Below are 14,168 nucleotides of genomic sequence, written 5' to 3'. Positions count from 1 at the left end.
GCGCACACGTTTTTAATAATAAGTCAGCAAAAAAGTTCCAGTTGAAATTTAATAACAAACGTAGCCACTAAAACGTCTATACGTTTGTTATGTTTGTAAAGCCTCCATTGCCGTTCATGAATTATAAATGACTTTCCAATGCTAGAGTATTAAAGAACGGACATAAATCGTCAACATTGGCTTAACTGTTTTGAGTGACCCAATTATGTGCGACATGGATTTTTAAAGCATTAGCAAAAGCTCGTTTTATAATTATGTAACATAATGGACAAAAACATTGAGTGGGTTTCAGCCTTTGTTTATACTCTCTGTCACTGTTCGGTAAAGTTTGCATTTGATTTGGTTGGTACTTTGGCTTTGTTCATCTCACTAAAATCGCGTTTTAATGTCAGTGTTCAGATAAAACGTATAGAGTTTTGCTGTTTCGTCGAATTTATGCCGTACACATAAGCATGTATTGTTTACTTTGATATAACTATTCGTGTACTCATTGTAATTTAATTGGTCTGAAATTCGTAAATATTTTGAAATGCACTGACCACATTCCGCGCATATACGTTTATTGAAGCCTTCCAATGAAGTGTCCTTACCTCTAAAAACGTTGCAAGTCTATGTTTGGATGAAAAAAAGTCAGTTTTTAAATAAATATCTATCCATCTGAAGGGGACCGTAGTTTATAAGAAAAGAGTACTCAAGTATGATTTGCAATTCCACGTTAGATTTACCCACAACATAGCCATCTTAACGACTCCAAATACAACTTAACTACATCTCAACAACTTATATGATACAACTAAACTACATCTCAACAACTTATAAGATACAACTAAACTACATCTCAACAACTTATAAGATACAACTAAACTACATCTCAACAACTTATAAGATACAACTAAACTACATCTCAACAACTTATAAGATACAACTAAACTACATCTCAACAACTTATAAGATACAACTAAACTACATCTCAACAACTTATAAGATACAACTAAACTACATCTCAACAACTTATAAGATACAACTAAACTACAACTCAACATCTTATTAGATACGACTTGCCATTATGGACTAGTTCTAAGTTACGCTCGATGGTCATTGTCGGCTCGGGTACTACTAAAAAGTCCCCTGGGGTACTCTAAAGTATACGACGGAAAATATACTAACACGTACCCGGAGTTTTATTTCCGCCTAAAATCCGATGTCGAAAAACGCGCTGCGATGTACGAATCAAATTTCTCATTGAACCAAAACCTGTCTCAATGTTTTAATGAGTAGGAATTTCGATAACATAGAGGCCATTTTACAGAATATTGATATAAATATAAACATAATTAATTTGAAAAAAGCCGACAACGACCTATGAAGCGTTAGAATTCCCGTGACTTTTCGTTGTATTTTCCGTACTCGGGGTATTTAAGTAGTACCCGAGCCGACCATGACCAGTCGGGCCTAAGTTACGATGAGACTGAGCAGAGTGTTGCTTGGTGAGGTCTTTAACCTTCAATAATGTTTCTTACTTATATGAGCCACGTCATGCGAAAATGGCCCTTATGACATATGCGATCATTGTAGCTCCAGACAAGCATGCGCAGTTCAGGCAAGAGCTACTATGTCGAGAACACGAAAACGTGCTATACGTTATAGCGGACAAAGTAGCTCCTTACCAGACTGAGCAAAACGCTGGTCTGAAGCTATGCTGGTTGCATATATCATACGGACCATTTTCGCATGAAGATGGCTCTTATAATTGTACCAGTTTCCATACCAGTAAAATATCGCTCAAATCGTTATAATTTTTAGACTGAGCTCAACTGTTGCAAATGTATATCATTTCCGATTGTGTTTCCAGTGTATGTAACTAGTATTGTTCACGTGTCTATACAAGTCAGGTATCACTCAACACTTTGGGACGTTCCCTAACATGTGTACGAAATCAATAGGGTGGTAGAAGCAACCACGTGTTTTTGCCGACAGCAGATGTACGGTAATTAATTAGTTTGTGTCCTGTATGCCTGTGAACATTTGCAAATTACAAACTAGAGTTTTCTGAAATAGACAGCGAAATGTATGTGGTTAGTAGCATAGTGCTAAGTTACATCGATGCTCTGTTGAATTGTTAACCTCATTTAGAAGTTCTTAAATATATTGCTTTAATTTATTTATTTGTATACTGAACAAAAGGCGGTATACACCTGACGTTTTGCAAAATCTAACTAGTTATGTAATTAACGACGCACCGGATATAAGTTTATAATAAAGTAACTGCAACTATTAAAATTAGATGTTAGTTCATACAAATATCTATGTAATGGTATGATAACATTTAATGCTGTATATGCATAATTCAGTGCAAATTGATTGTAATGTTGCGTTGCCGTTGGTATGAATACTTGAAGCCATGATTCCAAAATATAATAATTGCTGTAACAACTTGAAGTTAATTCTTTCGGAAAAAAAAGAGGTCCACTCATTTAAATTGTTACTGATTATCACTACTTTGTTATTCTTTTGTTATATTATTTTTTATAATCATTTTCAGTTCTACATGTCAATCATCTGAAGCAGATTTTAAATGATGTCTCCAATTTTAATGAATCCAATTATAATATCAAAGTCAGTATAAATATAATGGTTCGTTTTGTATACTACTATTCCGTTGTTGATGTTGTTTTCATTAACAGAGTATTTTGGTATTTTATTATCTGATATTTGCTAACGAACCAGGCCGTCTGTTAAAAGGCCAAGATGTGTAACATTTCTCGTTTTATTGATGCGATATGAGCGAAGACCCCGCCCCTGGTGCTTAACTTCAAATACCAACACTTCCCCAGGGGGGGTCGGGCGGTATCTCCCAAATGTTAGCTGAAATAGAAACCCATCAATTCTGGCATTGCAGTCACCATAACCGCTTCGTTGATGAATACGTTCTCGATGGAGACGCGGCGTCGGCAGACCCAGAAATGCTGTCACTGAATGCGATACTTTTAAATGCAGTTTCGTGTAAATGCATTTCGCTTGTTTTTTTAATTATATGTTTTGCAAACATATCGATAAGCATTTTATGAGACATACATTCAGGTTTGAACATTACAGAAAGTATTGAAACAAGCCGAACACACGGTTGTTGTGATAGCAAAACAGGAACGACGTTCAATTGTATTATTGTCGTAGTCTGGTGTCGTTGATCCCCCCCCCCCCCCCCCCCTCCCCTCCACCATGCATGCCCCGCAGTACGTGAAAGGCATTGTCCAGTTGAGTATATTGTTTTCGTCGATGTTTGCTTTAAATAAATGCTCTAACAGGAGTACTCAAACGTCCCATGCTTGCATTTCAATGGAAAATTTACTTAAAACCACTCGCATAACTTTGAAACGCGATGACAGAATCGAAGAGACGGGTTCTTTTAGTAATTTGCTTCTAATTTGATTAGTCGGAGAAGCTTTTATGTTTAGCCTCGCACCTCTGCCAGTGTGTTATTCCAGTAATGGATGGTTTGCGGGCGTGTTACACCAACCGTCTGGTGTTTTAGAGCCTCGCAAAGCACGTGGCCGATAGCGATTAAAGCATTCGTGAAAAAAAACACATGTACGGGTTAAGTCACATTACTACCATTCTTTGACAATATTGATATTTGTTTTTAAGTTGAATTTGTTCATATGATATTACATGAAAGATAAAAAAATAGCGTAACACATGTTTGAACAGTAACGTAATTGTTTTTAATGCTTTATCGTTATGAAAAAAGTAATAGCCGGAAACTTCACAAAACAATCTTTAAAATTTAGATTAATTTAAATTATGATCTAAAATATATATCTCAACGCGAATTTTAAGCTTTTATATTTATTTTTATTTTTATTGATGGTGTCAACATTTTAATAAATTAATAATAAACGTGAACAGTGAATATGAAATGTCTTGTTGTTGGTGATTGTGTCACTATTTGTCCAGTGTGTACCTACGTTGTCATTTTCGAATACGATTAAAGCGGCCTTTTCACCGATTTTGGCATGTATTGAAATTTGTCATTAAATGATTGATATTTATAAATGTAAACATTGGATCTAAAAAGCTCCAGTAAAAAAAGTATAACATTTTAAAAAGGAAAAAGTAACCCTCAACTAGGCTCGAACCACTGACCCCTGGAGTCCTGGAGTAAAAGTTTACCACTTCAACCACTCGGCTATCCATGCTCATGTATGAGGGATGTATTTTATACTTTATATAAGCAATCTTCGTAGTTTCACAAAATATAACGGCAAAAACAGAACTCTCCAAATTATTAAATCGTTTCGCGTTGCAACGCTTCATAATTTTCAGGTTATAAATTGTCAAAAAATTGATATTTTATTGCATGGTTAGCAATGTCCAGTATTACTGTTTCCTCACAAATATCATAACTAAACCGAAACTTTGCGAATCTGAAACAACTTTTTTTATTTTGTCAACTTACCAAAATGTGAAAAGGCCCCTTTAAAGCATGTGTGCAATGTTGCCGTGTCCGATACAAAAAAAACGTTACAAAATACCAAAAAAAAAAAGTATCTAGTTCAGTTATGCAGTTCAGAATGTAATAATTTTTAACCCATTTATGCCTAGTGGACTCTCACATCCTTCTAAATTGGATCAATTTATTTCCAAAATTAGGGATGTCTAGTATATTTATTTCTATATTTAGTATATTTTTTACAGAAATTCCTTTAAGCAAACAGCGCAGAACCTGATGAGATGCCGCATCATGCGTCATCTCATCTGGGTCTACGCTGTTTGCCAAGGCCTTTTTTCTAGACGCAAGGCATAAATGAGTTTAACTATATGAGAAACTCGTTTTTGTTGTTGCTTTCTTAAACTACATTTTGTGTTCGTTAATAAATAATTAATGTATCAAAAAAATGACTAAAAAATAATGTGTCTTTTTTATTCGATGATTTTCTTTCTCACTTTCATCTAACGGTTTTGGCTAATGATTAAGCTGCATGTATTAAACGAATTATTGTGTACAAGCATCTTTTTCATTATTTTTAAAATTTGTCAATAAATGAAATATTAGTTAAAAACATAACGCTAATATGGCGTCATCCTTTTTACAGACTGTATTCGGAATAGACAACCAAAAACGAAATATTATATAGTTGCATATATTTTAATTTGATATAACAAATGGAAAATATATATATAAACAGTCAACAAAGCATTATATGATATTACTAACATATACGCACTGATTTATTTGATTATGCGGCTACAGAGTCCAAATAGAACAGTGGATTGTGAAATAATAAAGATTAAGCCTGAAGATATATTAATTCAAATATTTCTTGGCATTGAAAATCAGGTAAGCTGTATACACTTTGATTTAGGATTTTAACGAATCAAAATGTTAACAAACGCTTGTTAAATTTGAAGCTTATATAACAGAAACGAATGACGTTATGCCTTAAACAGTGCACAAATGTTGAAATAAATTTAAATATTAACCCATTTATGCCTGGCGTCTAGAAGGCATAACGTCTAAAAAGGCTTTGGCAAACAGCGTAGACCCATATGTGACGCCGCATGATGCGGCGTCTCATCAGAGTCTGCGCGGTTTGCTTAAAGGAATTTCTGTAAGAAATGTTCTAAATATAGAAATAAATAAACTAGACATCCCTAATTTTGGAAATAAATTGATCCTATTTAGAAGGATGGGAGAGACCACTTTGCATAAATGGGTTAAAAACAAACAATTCTTAGCTAATATTTTAGTACTCTAGTATAAAACGTAGGGCGTCTGATTTCAAGAAGCGTTTGCATTATGGTTGCAGTAACGAATGTTATAATAACAATCTTTCAAACGTGACTGTAATTTAGGGCATGAACATTCAGGACAATTATTTACAATTGACGTACGATTGTTTTGTAAGCATGAACAATAAATATGAATATTGTATAACAATAAATAAAGTACTTAGTAATATTACAAAAGGAATGTCCGCTGACGGAATGATCAGTGAAAATATTGGTCCGTTTGCGATATAATGTGAAACATAAATAGGTAAATATGAAACAAAAAAATAACAGATACGAAATTAAAAACAAAATCGTAATAAATGGATAAATAAGTATTATATTTGTAGATTCTAAAAAAATGATATAAATATAATGAAATAATATAAATATATAATTTGTTTTAAAACACAAAATACAATGCAAAAGTGATTTTAATTTTGATGAAAATGAACTATGATGTCAATAAATCATGATATTGGACGACCTCATATTTACACTCCAGTCGCACAGTGAAAGGTCCGTTATTATGACTAGGGACGTATATGTAAACATTCCACAGAGAGCTGCGGTTGCAAACCACTTATATCCTGGTTGCAAACAACTAATTTCACTTCATTGCACAGTGAATTGCACACTTGAGACAAATAAATATATTATGAATAATGGAATGTGAAATATATACACAAGTTTTAACTATATATAATAATAAATCTCACTTCTCTGTTCCCACTAGTTAGCGACTAGTTTTCACTTTCAGACACCCGGATTCAAAATTCCCGAATGTGTGACCTGTTTTTAGTTTAATAGAAATCGAACACTCAATGTCCCGTTACAGCTGAAAATTTCATACGTTTTTGCTTCTGCCTTTGATTGCAAAACCACACTCTCACAACATTTTTTTTCAAGTCAAGTTTTTCTGCGATTTGAGCAATTTTTTCACCAGACGGTCTGGGCTGCACCGCAAAATACGCCTCCAGAGATCGCTTCTCCGGCGCTGCGATTGATGTTCGTTTCCGCTTTTTATCCGCGCCGGATATAAGTCCATTTTGCTCAGCCTCCAGTTTATCACGGGCCGCTTTCTCCGCTTCTTCGAGCCACGTTTGCAGTATCGGCTTCAGCGCAATCATATTATTGTGACTCAGAGTCAGTGACTCGAACCTGCAGATCGTACTCTGGCTCAGACACCCGACTCCCGGAAGTTTAAGATTCGCCAGAGCGGAACCAACATCCGCCTGCGTGACTCCGAGCTTAATACGGCGCTGTTTGAATCTCTCGGCGAACGCTTCCAGTTCCCTGGGGTCGCACTCGGTGTCGTGCATAGGGTGGTGGACCTGGTGGAGGGGCGGCATGTTGTGTGGGTGGGGCATGGGCGCCTGGTGAGAATACATTGGCGAATACATCTGGTGGTGATTGTGGTGCGAGCTCACGGGCACCATGTTATGGTGGTCAGGCATACCCGGAAGCGGCATACCGTGGTTGGAACTCAGCTGGTCAAGCATGGAGTCATGCGGCCCAAACGAAGGCGGCCCCATGCCCATCTGCTGACGGGAGGGTCCCGACTGGTGCATGCCCATGTCACCGCCCGGATGTCCATACATGCCCTCATGCTTCATGTGCTGAGGAGACTTGGACATATCAGCAAGCGCCTCCGCCCGCGCAAGAAGTCCATCCTCGAAGCCGCCGAAAAAGTTACCCTGGAAATAGAGGAATGCACTGTGTTATTCTACTGTGTTATTAATATGTGTTGATTTGGTGATGGTATTGAAAGTAAAAAAATAAGCATCTGAACAAATATCATGACAATCATAATTATCATAAGTTATCATGTCGTTGTTGTTGTTAATACTATATTCCAATCATTTACAAAAGTATTAAAACTAGCAACAGTAATGTGCACCATATACTACATCAGTTTATATCACGCATGGAAAACTAAAAAGAAAAGCATTTTTAATTTCACAAGAACAACCTATTTTGAATATAATCATAATCTTTAGACAAATCTTCACACATTTATGACAAAACAGCATTACATACTGTACAAACAGTACAACGGATATATTTTTATAATCAATAATGAAATAAATACCTCTAAAAACATGTTTATATTCGAATCAGTTAATGCTTAGTTGACAGAAGCATCCACTGTGCACAAATGCAGCGAATTGCAAATTGTGCAGATTTTTATAAATTGAAAGTGATCATATGCACAATATGTTAACACCTTATTATCACAGATGTGGTGTATAATGTAATCAACGCCAGGTGAAATAGCGTAAATAAATTGTACAAAGTTGCAAGCAATTAAAACAGCTACAAACGTTGTGGGAACCATATTTGATCGATTAAATATCGATTTTTACATATTTCGCTCGACCTAGAGACAATATTGCATTTACACCTGGCCTTCTGTGTTAATGAGTCGCAAGAGAACGCAATCAGACGCAAGAGACAAACATGAATGAATTAAAATCTACATCATCAACATGATTGCTCTTGGCCAGTTGTACCAAATTATTGATTTCTAATTAACAAACTATTGATTTCTAATTAACAAATTATTGATTTCTAATTAACAAATTATTTAAGCCGATTTAGACAACCGTGTACCATTATGTACAATTAAAATAGCTGTATTAGTAGATTAAATTATATTGTATAAATTCAGTGAGTTATAACAATGTATTTTTGTTAACTTCTACCATTACTTTATTTTCATAATTATTGTCATCCATGTCACCACACTTGTGTATTTTTGCATTTGGCTTAAAAGCTAATAAATGATGTTGTTGTTGTTGTTGTATACCAAGTAATTAAATCTTAAAAAATAAATTAACAAAATACATAAACATTATTATTATTTTTTTTTTTTATTTATTATTATTATTAGTATTATTATTATTATTATTATTATTATTAGTATTATTATTATTAGTATTATTATTATTATTATTATTATTATTATTATTATTATTATTATTATTATTATGTGTAACATGCCAGGCAGTCATACTCGAGAATATATCTCATTTATTACAAAAAAGATTTCCAAGTGATAGCAAATCCAATTGACACGGGAAAAGGTGTCACAATATCGAACACTTGTTTCCCAATTTTTTCTTTAGAACACTTTGTTGTTCGCGTTTGCTCAAACATTCTACCAAATGTAAGAAAGCCCATTTTGACAGTTACTGTATTTGCTTAATATGTGCAAAAAGTTCTCGTTGTAAATTCTGCGTTTAGTTTATTCTCCATGATTGTTTACACCAATTATTAAATAATTAACTGTATTTTAAAAAAATGTATTGGCCTTTTCGAACTTTAAGAATCTTCCAATTTTATGTTCACATTCTGTCAATTAAATTAAAAAGATACATTTCAATTGAATACACTTAAACGGTTCCATAGAGACAAAACATTATCAAAACAATAAATAATCTGTATTTAATATTTGATTTTTAAAATTAAATTCTTAATAAATAAAGCGCTTCGACATCATTATTATAAACAGTATCCACAATAAAAAACCTAAGTAACATTTTAGGTTAAAGACATGTTTATTATTTTCAACTTAAATTGAAACATGAAATCTAAATAGATTTCTTCATTATCTAAAGTCAAACAACATCAAGTTGTTTTGTATTGAAGACAATTAAAGAACTATACCCGCGATATATGATTTCAAATTTAATAAGTCCAACAAACTCCATTTTCAACTATGAACATATCCCTTCAAAGTCTAACACTCAGTAACTTATCTCTACTAACAGAAAGCGAACAATGAATCTAATTCTGATAGTGAGAAAGATATAACGAAACTTCATAAAATATGAAACGAGGCAAATAACGACACAGCCGGTCCGGAATAACTAATAAAGGTGATTAAAACCGCGAGCCCGATATGTTTTCATTTATTCATGATTTCGTTGTAGGAGACAAAATAGTCTGCGGAAATTTTCGCTGGCAGCAAAACCGGTAGTTCCTTGACGGAGTGCTACATACCGAGGCGGAAGTCATGCAGCGCATCCGTTCTGGCGGCCGGTAGGGCGGCGAGTAGCGGCCGGAAATGTGATGTCCCGGATTGAGCGGCCCGTGCATCCCCATCCCGAATCCCTGTTTCATAACTTCCATATTCTGATTGTGAACACTTCCCTGGAAGACGGAACTTGCAGCGTCACCCCTTCCGTCGTGCTCCAAGTAACAACTTTAAAAATTTCCAACTTCTTCAAAAATTCCTGAATCTATCCAATACGCTGTGAATACTTAATAAGGAGATTATCAAAAAGAGACGAGTATCGCTTTCCGATCGTGGAGTCTCGATGGGAACTGGCACCTGTATATGGACTCAATACCACGTGGTCTGCAATTCATCTCCAATAAATGGAAAACCAGCACGGCTCAGCGTCCAATCAGCGTCGAGCAATCCCTGGTCTTCTGTATGCGAACTTTAATCATTGTTTACTAGAATTTTAACTTTCAAAGCGACAAGAAAGAAACCAATACGTCGGCGCCTTTGAAAAAACGATATTGATATAAATTTGTCTTTAATAGTTTAATTGCAGAGAGCGTTGTGGTGTTTCGACAGATGGGCGATGTGTTCCATATGTTGTTAAAACACCCCGATGTCTTCTTTAACACATCTTTCCGAGTGCCAGTTGTGTGCCGTATCGGTCCCTTTATGTTTCCCTAACAGGGTAATTGCCCTGGGTCAATTACACCTTGCAGTCACCTGTGGTAGCTGTCTTTTTATCGACACGAGTTTTATGTTGTCACCTAATTAAATTGTCATTTGCAACAGTCTGAGTTAGCTCTAGACTTAACGACACGTTTGTAAATTGACTATTGTGTACTGTTTCTATTGTAGCTTTTATTATTTTTCATTGTTTTCAATAAATATTTCTTCGAAGTTTTTTTACATAGTGTTTTTTCTTTAACCTTCTTATTAGACATACAGAAAAGACCTGACCCAATTGTCGTGTGCGTTTAATGAGAAAAAATATAGTTTAATTAAATAACACTTTGTAATAAACAATTTCAATAATGTGTATTTTCATGCTTTGAAGATTTGTGGTTTTCTTCTTATATTTTTACTAATAATTGCATTGTTTATTTTTAGGACATTTGGGTTTTATTTTCATCTTAAAGTTACTTTAATTAGGGTTATATCACATTTATAAAAATATTTTAAAAAGTTATATTATGATATTAAACATCTGTGTTTATACATATTTGTAATGATAATTTTTTTTTGTCAATATTCAAAGGAAAAATGCTATTCGGTTTCAATAATATTATTCCAAACTGGGTTTTCCCGACATTCTGCCCTTTCAGTAGACGATTTCGTATGAATATTTAATTATGAAAACATTATGAATATTTTAGCGCGTGGTTTTGTGTGTAACCTACATTCAGGAAATAGTATTTGTGAATGAAAAACGAAAGGAATAGTAAGGGAAGGTTTGTGATAAATGATTCAGTTAATAACAAAGCGAAATACAAATTGCTTTGGTTTTATAGTCCTTACTTACGCAAAACATGTATTTTTATGGATTAAATGTAAACAATTGTTTTTTAACTTTAAAGAAGGATTAAAAGTAAAAACAAATAGAGACTTTTTAGCAAATTTCACTAAACAGATTTCAAGATTTATGGAGATTTGCACATGCATGTTGCGATGTATTTCGCCTTTTCTAAAAAAAATTTGCCTTAAAATAGTTGGATAACCCTGAATGATTTCCTTATGTATAGTATCCTAGATGAAGTTCAAAGTTTCTATTCCACTTAATAAGTGAATAACATTGTAAAATAGTGTAAAATGCAGCATATTCAAACTTTTATCGTCTACAATAAGGATGGCATATATATTGATTTTAGATCTCGTACATAATTCTATAACCCAAAGACGAACATTTGCATGTTGCTTTTCAAAAAAGGAGGTAACAGTAGTAAAGAAGAAATCACCATAAAAATGGAAATAATTCAATTAGACACCAAATTAAATTGTCAATTACGTAGCGCCAAAGAGGAACATAATTGTTGTTTGTTCTGACAATAGTAGATATTTCAACGCATTTCATCATTAAATCAACTGTTGACGGCGTTAAATCATTGATGACAATTAACTATCATCACAATCTATTGTATTTGAAGAAATAAAATCGGAGAATCTAATTGTAAAATTGGTAAAAGATTCCCGACTGACATATACTAGATCACCATCGTTAAAATATGGCGTGATTATTTCAAATTTATGTTGGGCGCCATTGTTTGCAGCTGAAATGCTATTAGCACACAGTTTCATCGTACGAAATGTCAAATGTTCCGATTTAGTGTTAGAGAGTCCCTAAGGGGTTGTTCCCCGTCCATTTTACAACTCTTTACGAAGATGCATATCTGGAAGGGCCGCAGGCCACTAAATTCACGAGCCGGTCACCGCCAAAATGACGACAATGGCACATTGATTGCGCAAAATCACCTGCCCTATAATGGTATGTGATGACGATAAGAAATCGCATGTTTTGTTTCTATATAAATTTGTGTTACAAATAACTTTGCTATTTTATAAATAATTGCGATCACGTTGATGTAAATATACATGTCTGCAATTAATAAAATGTGATTACACATACGTGATCAATTGTTTGCGATGGCATTGCTTTCAGATTATGAGGCGATTACTTGGTCTTTACAATTCCAGCATATGCCATTCGGATTGAAGAATTTGTTTGCAATCACAGTGTACCGTATATTTTTATTATTAAAATATCATTATCGGACAATATTATATAGTGTTTTTAAGACTTTTATTTTTTTTTATTGGCTGTGTTGTAAGATCATTTGAGTCGCGTTCTGAGAACACTGGGCATAATGCTTGTGCGTTAAATGTCGTCCCAGATTAGCCTGTGCAGTCCGCATAGGCTAATCAGGGACGACACTTTCCGCCTTTATTGGATTTTTGCTAAGAAGAGACTTCATTTAAACGAAAAATGTCACAAAAGCGGAAAGTGTCGTCCCTGATAAGCTGGGACGACACTTTACGCACATGCAGTATGCCCAGTTTTCTCAGAACAAGACTCATTTAATTTCAAAAATATCTCATATACTTGATTTTTTTCTTCATATACAATACGACAGCAATGTAAGTTCTTGTGGATAAATATAGATGCTCTGTAAACTGTCCAACTTGGCATTACTATTGTATTATATTTTGTATATTATATGCTTTAAGGGGATATGTTTTATATTCAAAACCATGTTAGTTTAAAGTTCTTACTTTAATTTAGCGTTTAACGTATTATTACAATAACGAAGATGTGGTTAAAAAAATTCTAAGCTTTAATCTACATGTGTACTATAAATTGCTCATAGTATGGCGGGCGATATGATAATGAATTCAGAAACATATGTATTCATTCCTATTTCGTTTATTTACAGATCCAATCAATAGAGAAGTCGCAAAGAAAACATTATTAAACAAGAATCTAAAGAACTGTTTACGGATAACTGTAACACGGGCGTAAATTAATTGATCGAATTAAGTTATAAGCAAACAAGCAAACAGTAGCGTCCTCAACTAGCTCTTGTATAGAAAAAAGCAAATATTTAAGTTAACGGTCGCTAAAGAGCGCGGATCGTATGTCGAAGATTGGCAGCAGCGATTAAATAAATATTAACATTCAAATTACTACAATAACGAGCTGTCTTATGACGAGTGAGGTTTAACTGGAAGGGATAAGGAGGAGGGGTGTTTTTCTTCGATAGGTTCCACGGATACTTAAACTTATTTCAGATGATTACGAAAGCAAAAGGGATGCGGTCGAAACGCAATAGAAAGGGGCGCGTTTGAAATACTACTTGAAAAAAACCGTCTATATACAAAGCCCTTTCAACGTTTGGTTTTCGATTTGATAAGGAATGGGTTTAAATTTAAAATTAAAGTAACACAAATCGGTGGATACTTAAATATGATATATTTGCATGGATTATAAAGCGAGCAAAATTATTATAACAATGCCTGGTCATAATTATAAAAATGAAACATTACTTATTGGTTAATGTAGAAGACAGACAATGTTCAAGCACGTGATTTTGAAGATAATTTTAAGTTTTTAGCCGTTTAAATTATGCAAATAATGCAGATCCTCATGATATAAAATGTCATAAATGCATTAAGCCCAGTTTTGCCAGAACGCGACTAAAATGAGTAAATGCCACTTCCTTTAAGTGTTAATCTAAAGAACTGTTTACATCTTCGTCTATTAAAGTGACATTCTGATTCGCTTGAGTCCATAAAACCCGTGTCGCGTGTTAGCTAATCAAGACTGACTCGTCCTTCACCATAGGTGTCATGGAATGAATAATTTATCAAGTATATAACAGAGTAAGACATCGTGTAA

At 34.1% G+C, this 14,168-nt stretch overlaps 1 protein-coding gene across 1 annotated transcript; it reads right to left on the bottom strand.

Moving 5' to 3' along the window:
- Positions 1 to 6,262: 6,262 nt before the first annotated feature.
- On the bottom strand, positions 6,263 to 9,958 carry LOC127855079 (POU domain, class 4, transcription factor 3-like). Its single transcript, XM_052390435.1, has 2 exons — positions 9,775 to 9,958; positions 6,263 to 7,466 (listed from the first exon to the last, which is right to left on the bottom strand). Exons 1-2 carry the CDS (start codon positions 9,901 to 9,903, stop codon positions 6,591 to 6,593), a joined length of 1,005 nt encoding a protein of 334 aa, XP_052246395.1. The 5' UTR covers positions 9,904 to 9,958; the 3' UTR covers positions 6,263 to 6,590.
- Between the last annotated feature and the right edge of the window lie 4,210 nt (positions 9,959 to 14,168).

This window comes from Dreissena polymorpha, chromosome 13 (assembly GCF_020536995.1).
Source record: "Dreissena polymorpha isolate Duluth1 chromosome 13, UMN_Dpol_1.0, whole genome shotgun sequence".
In the NCBI taxonomy this organism is placed as follows: Eukaryota; Metazoa; Mollusca; class Bivalvia; order Myida; family Dreissenidae; genus Dreissena; species Dreissena polymorpha.
Note: the sequence above shows the minus strand (reverse complement) of the source record. Positions and strands in the feature narration are given on the sequence as shown.

Coding starts and splice junctions, on each gene's coding strand:
- LOC127855079 (XM_052390435.1), bottom strand. CDS start 9,903: ATGGAAGTTATGAAACAGGGATTCGGGATGGGGATGCACGGGCCGCTC. Junction 7,467..9,774: donor GCTGCATGACTTCCGCCTCG/GTATGTAGCACT, acceptor CTCTATTTCCAG/GGTAACTTTTTCGGCGGCTT.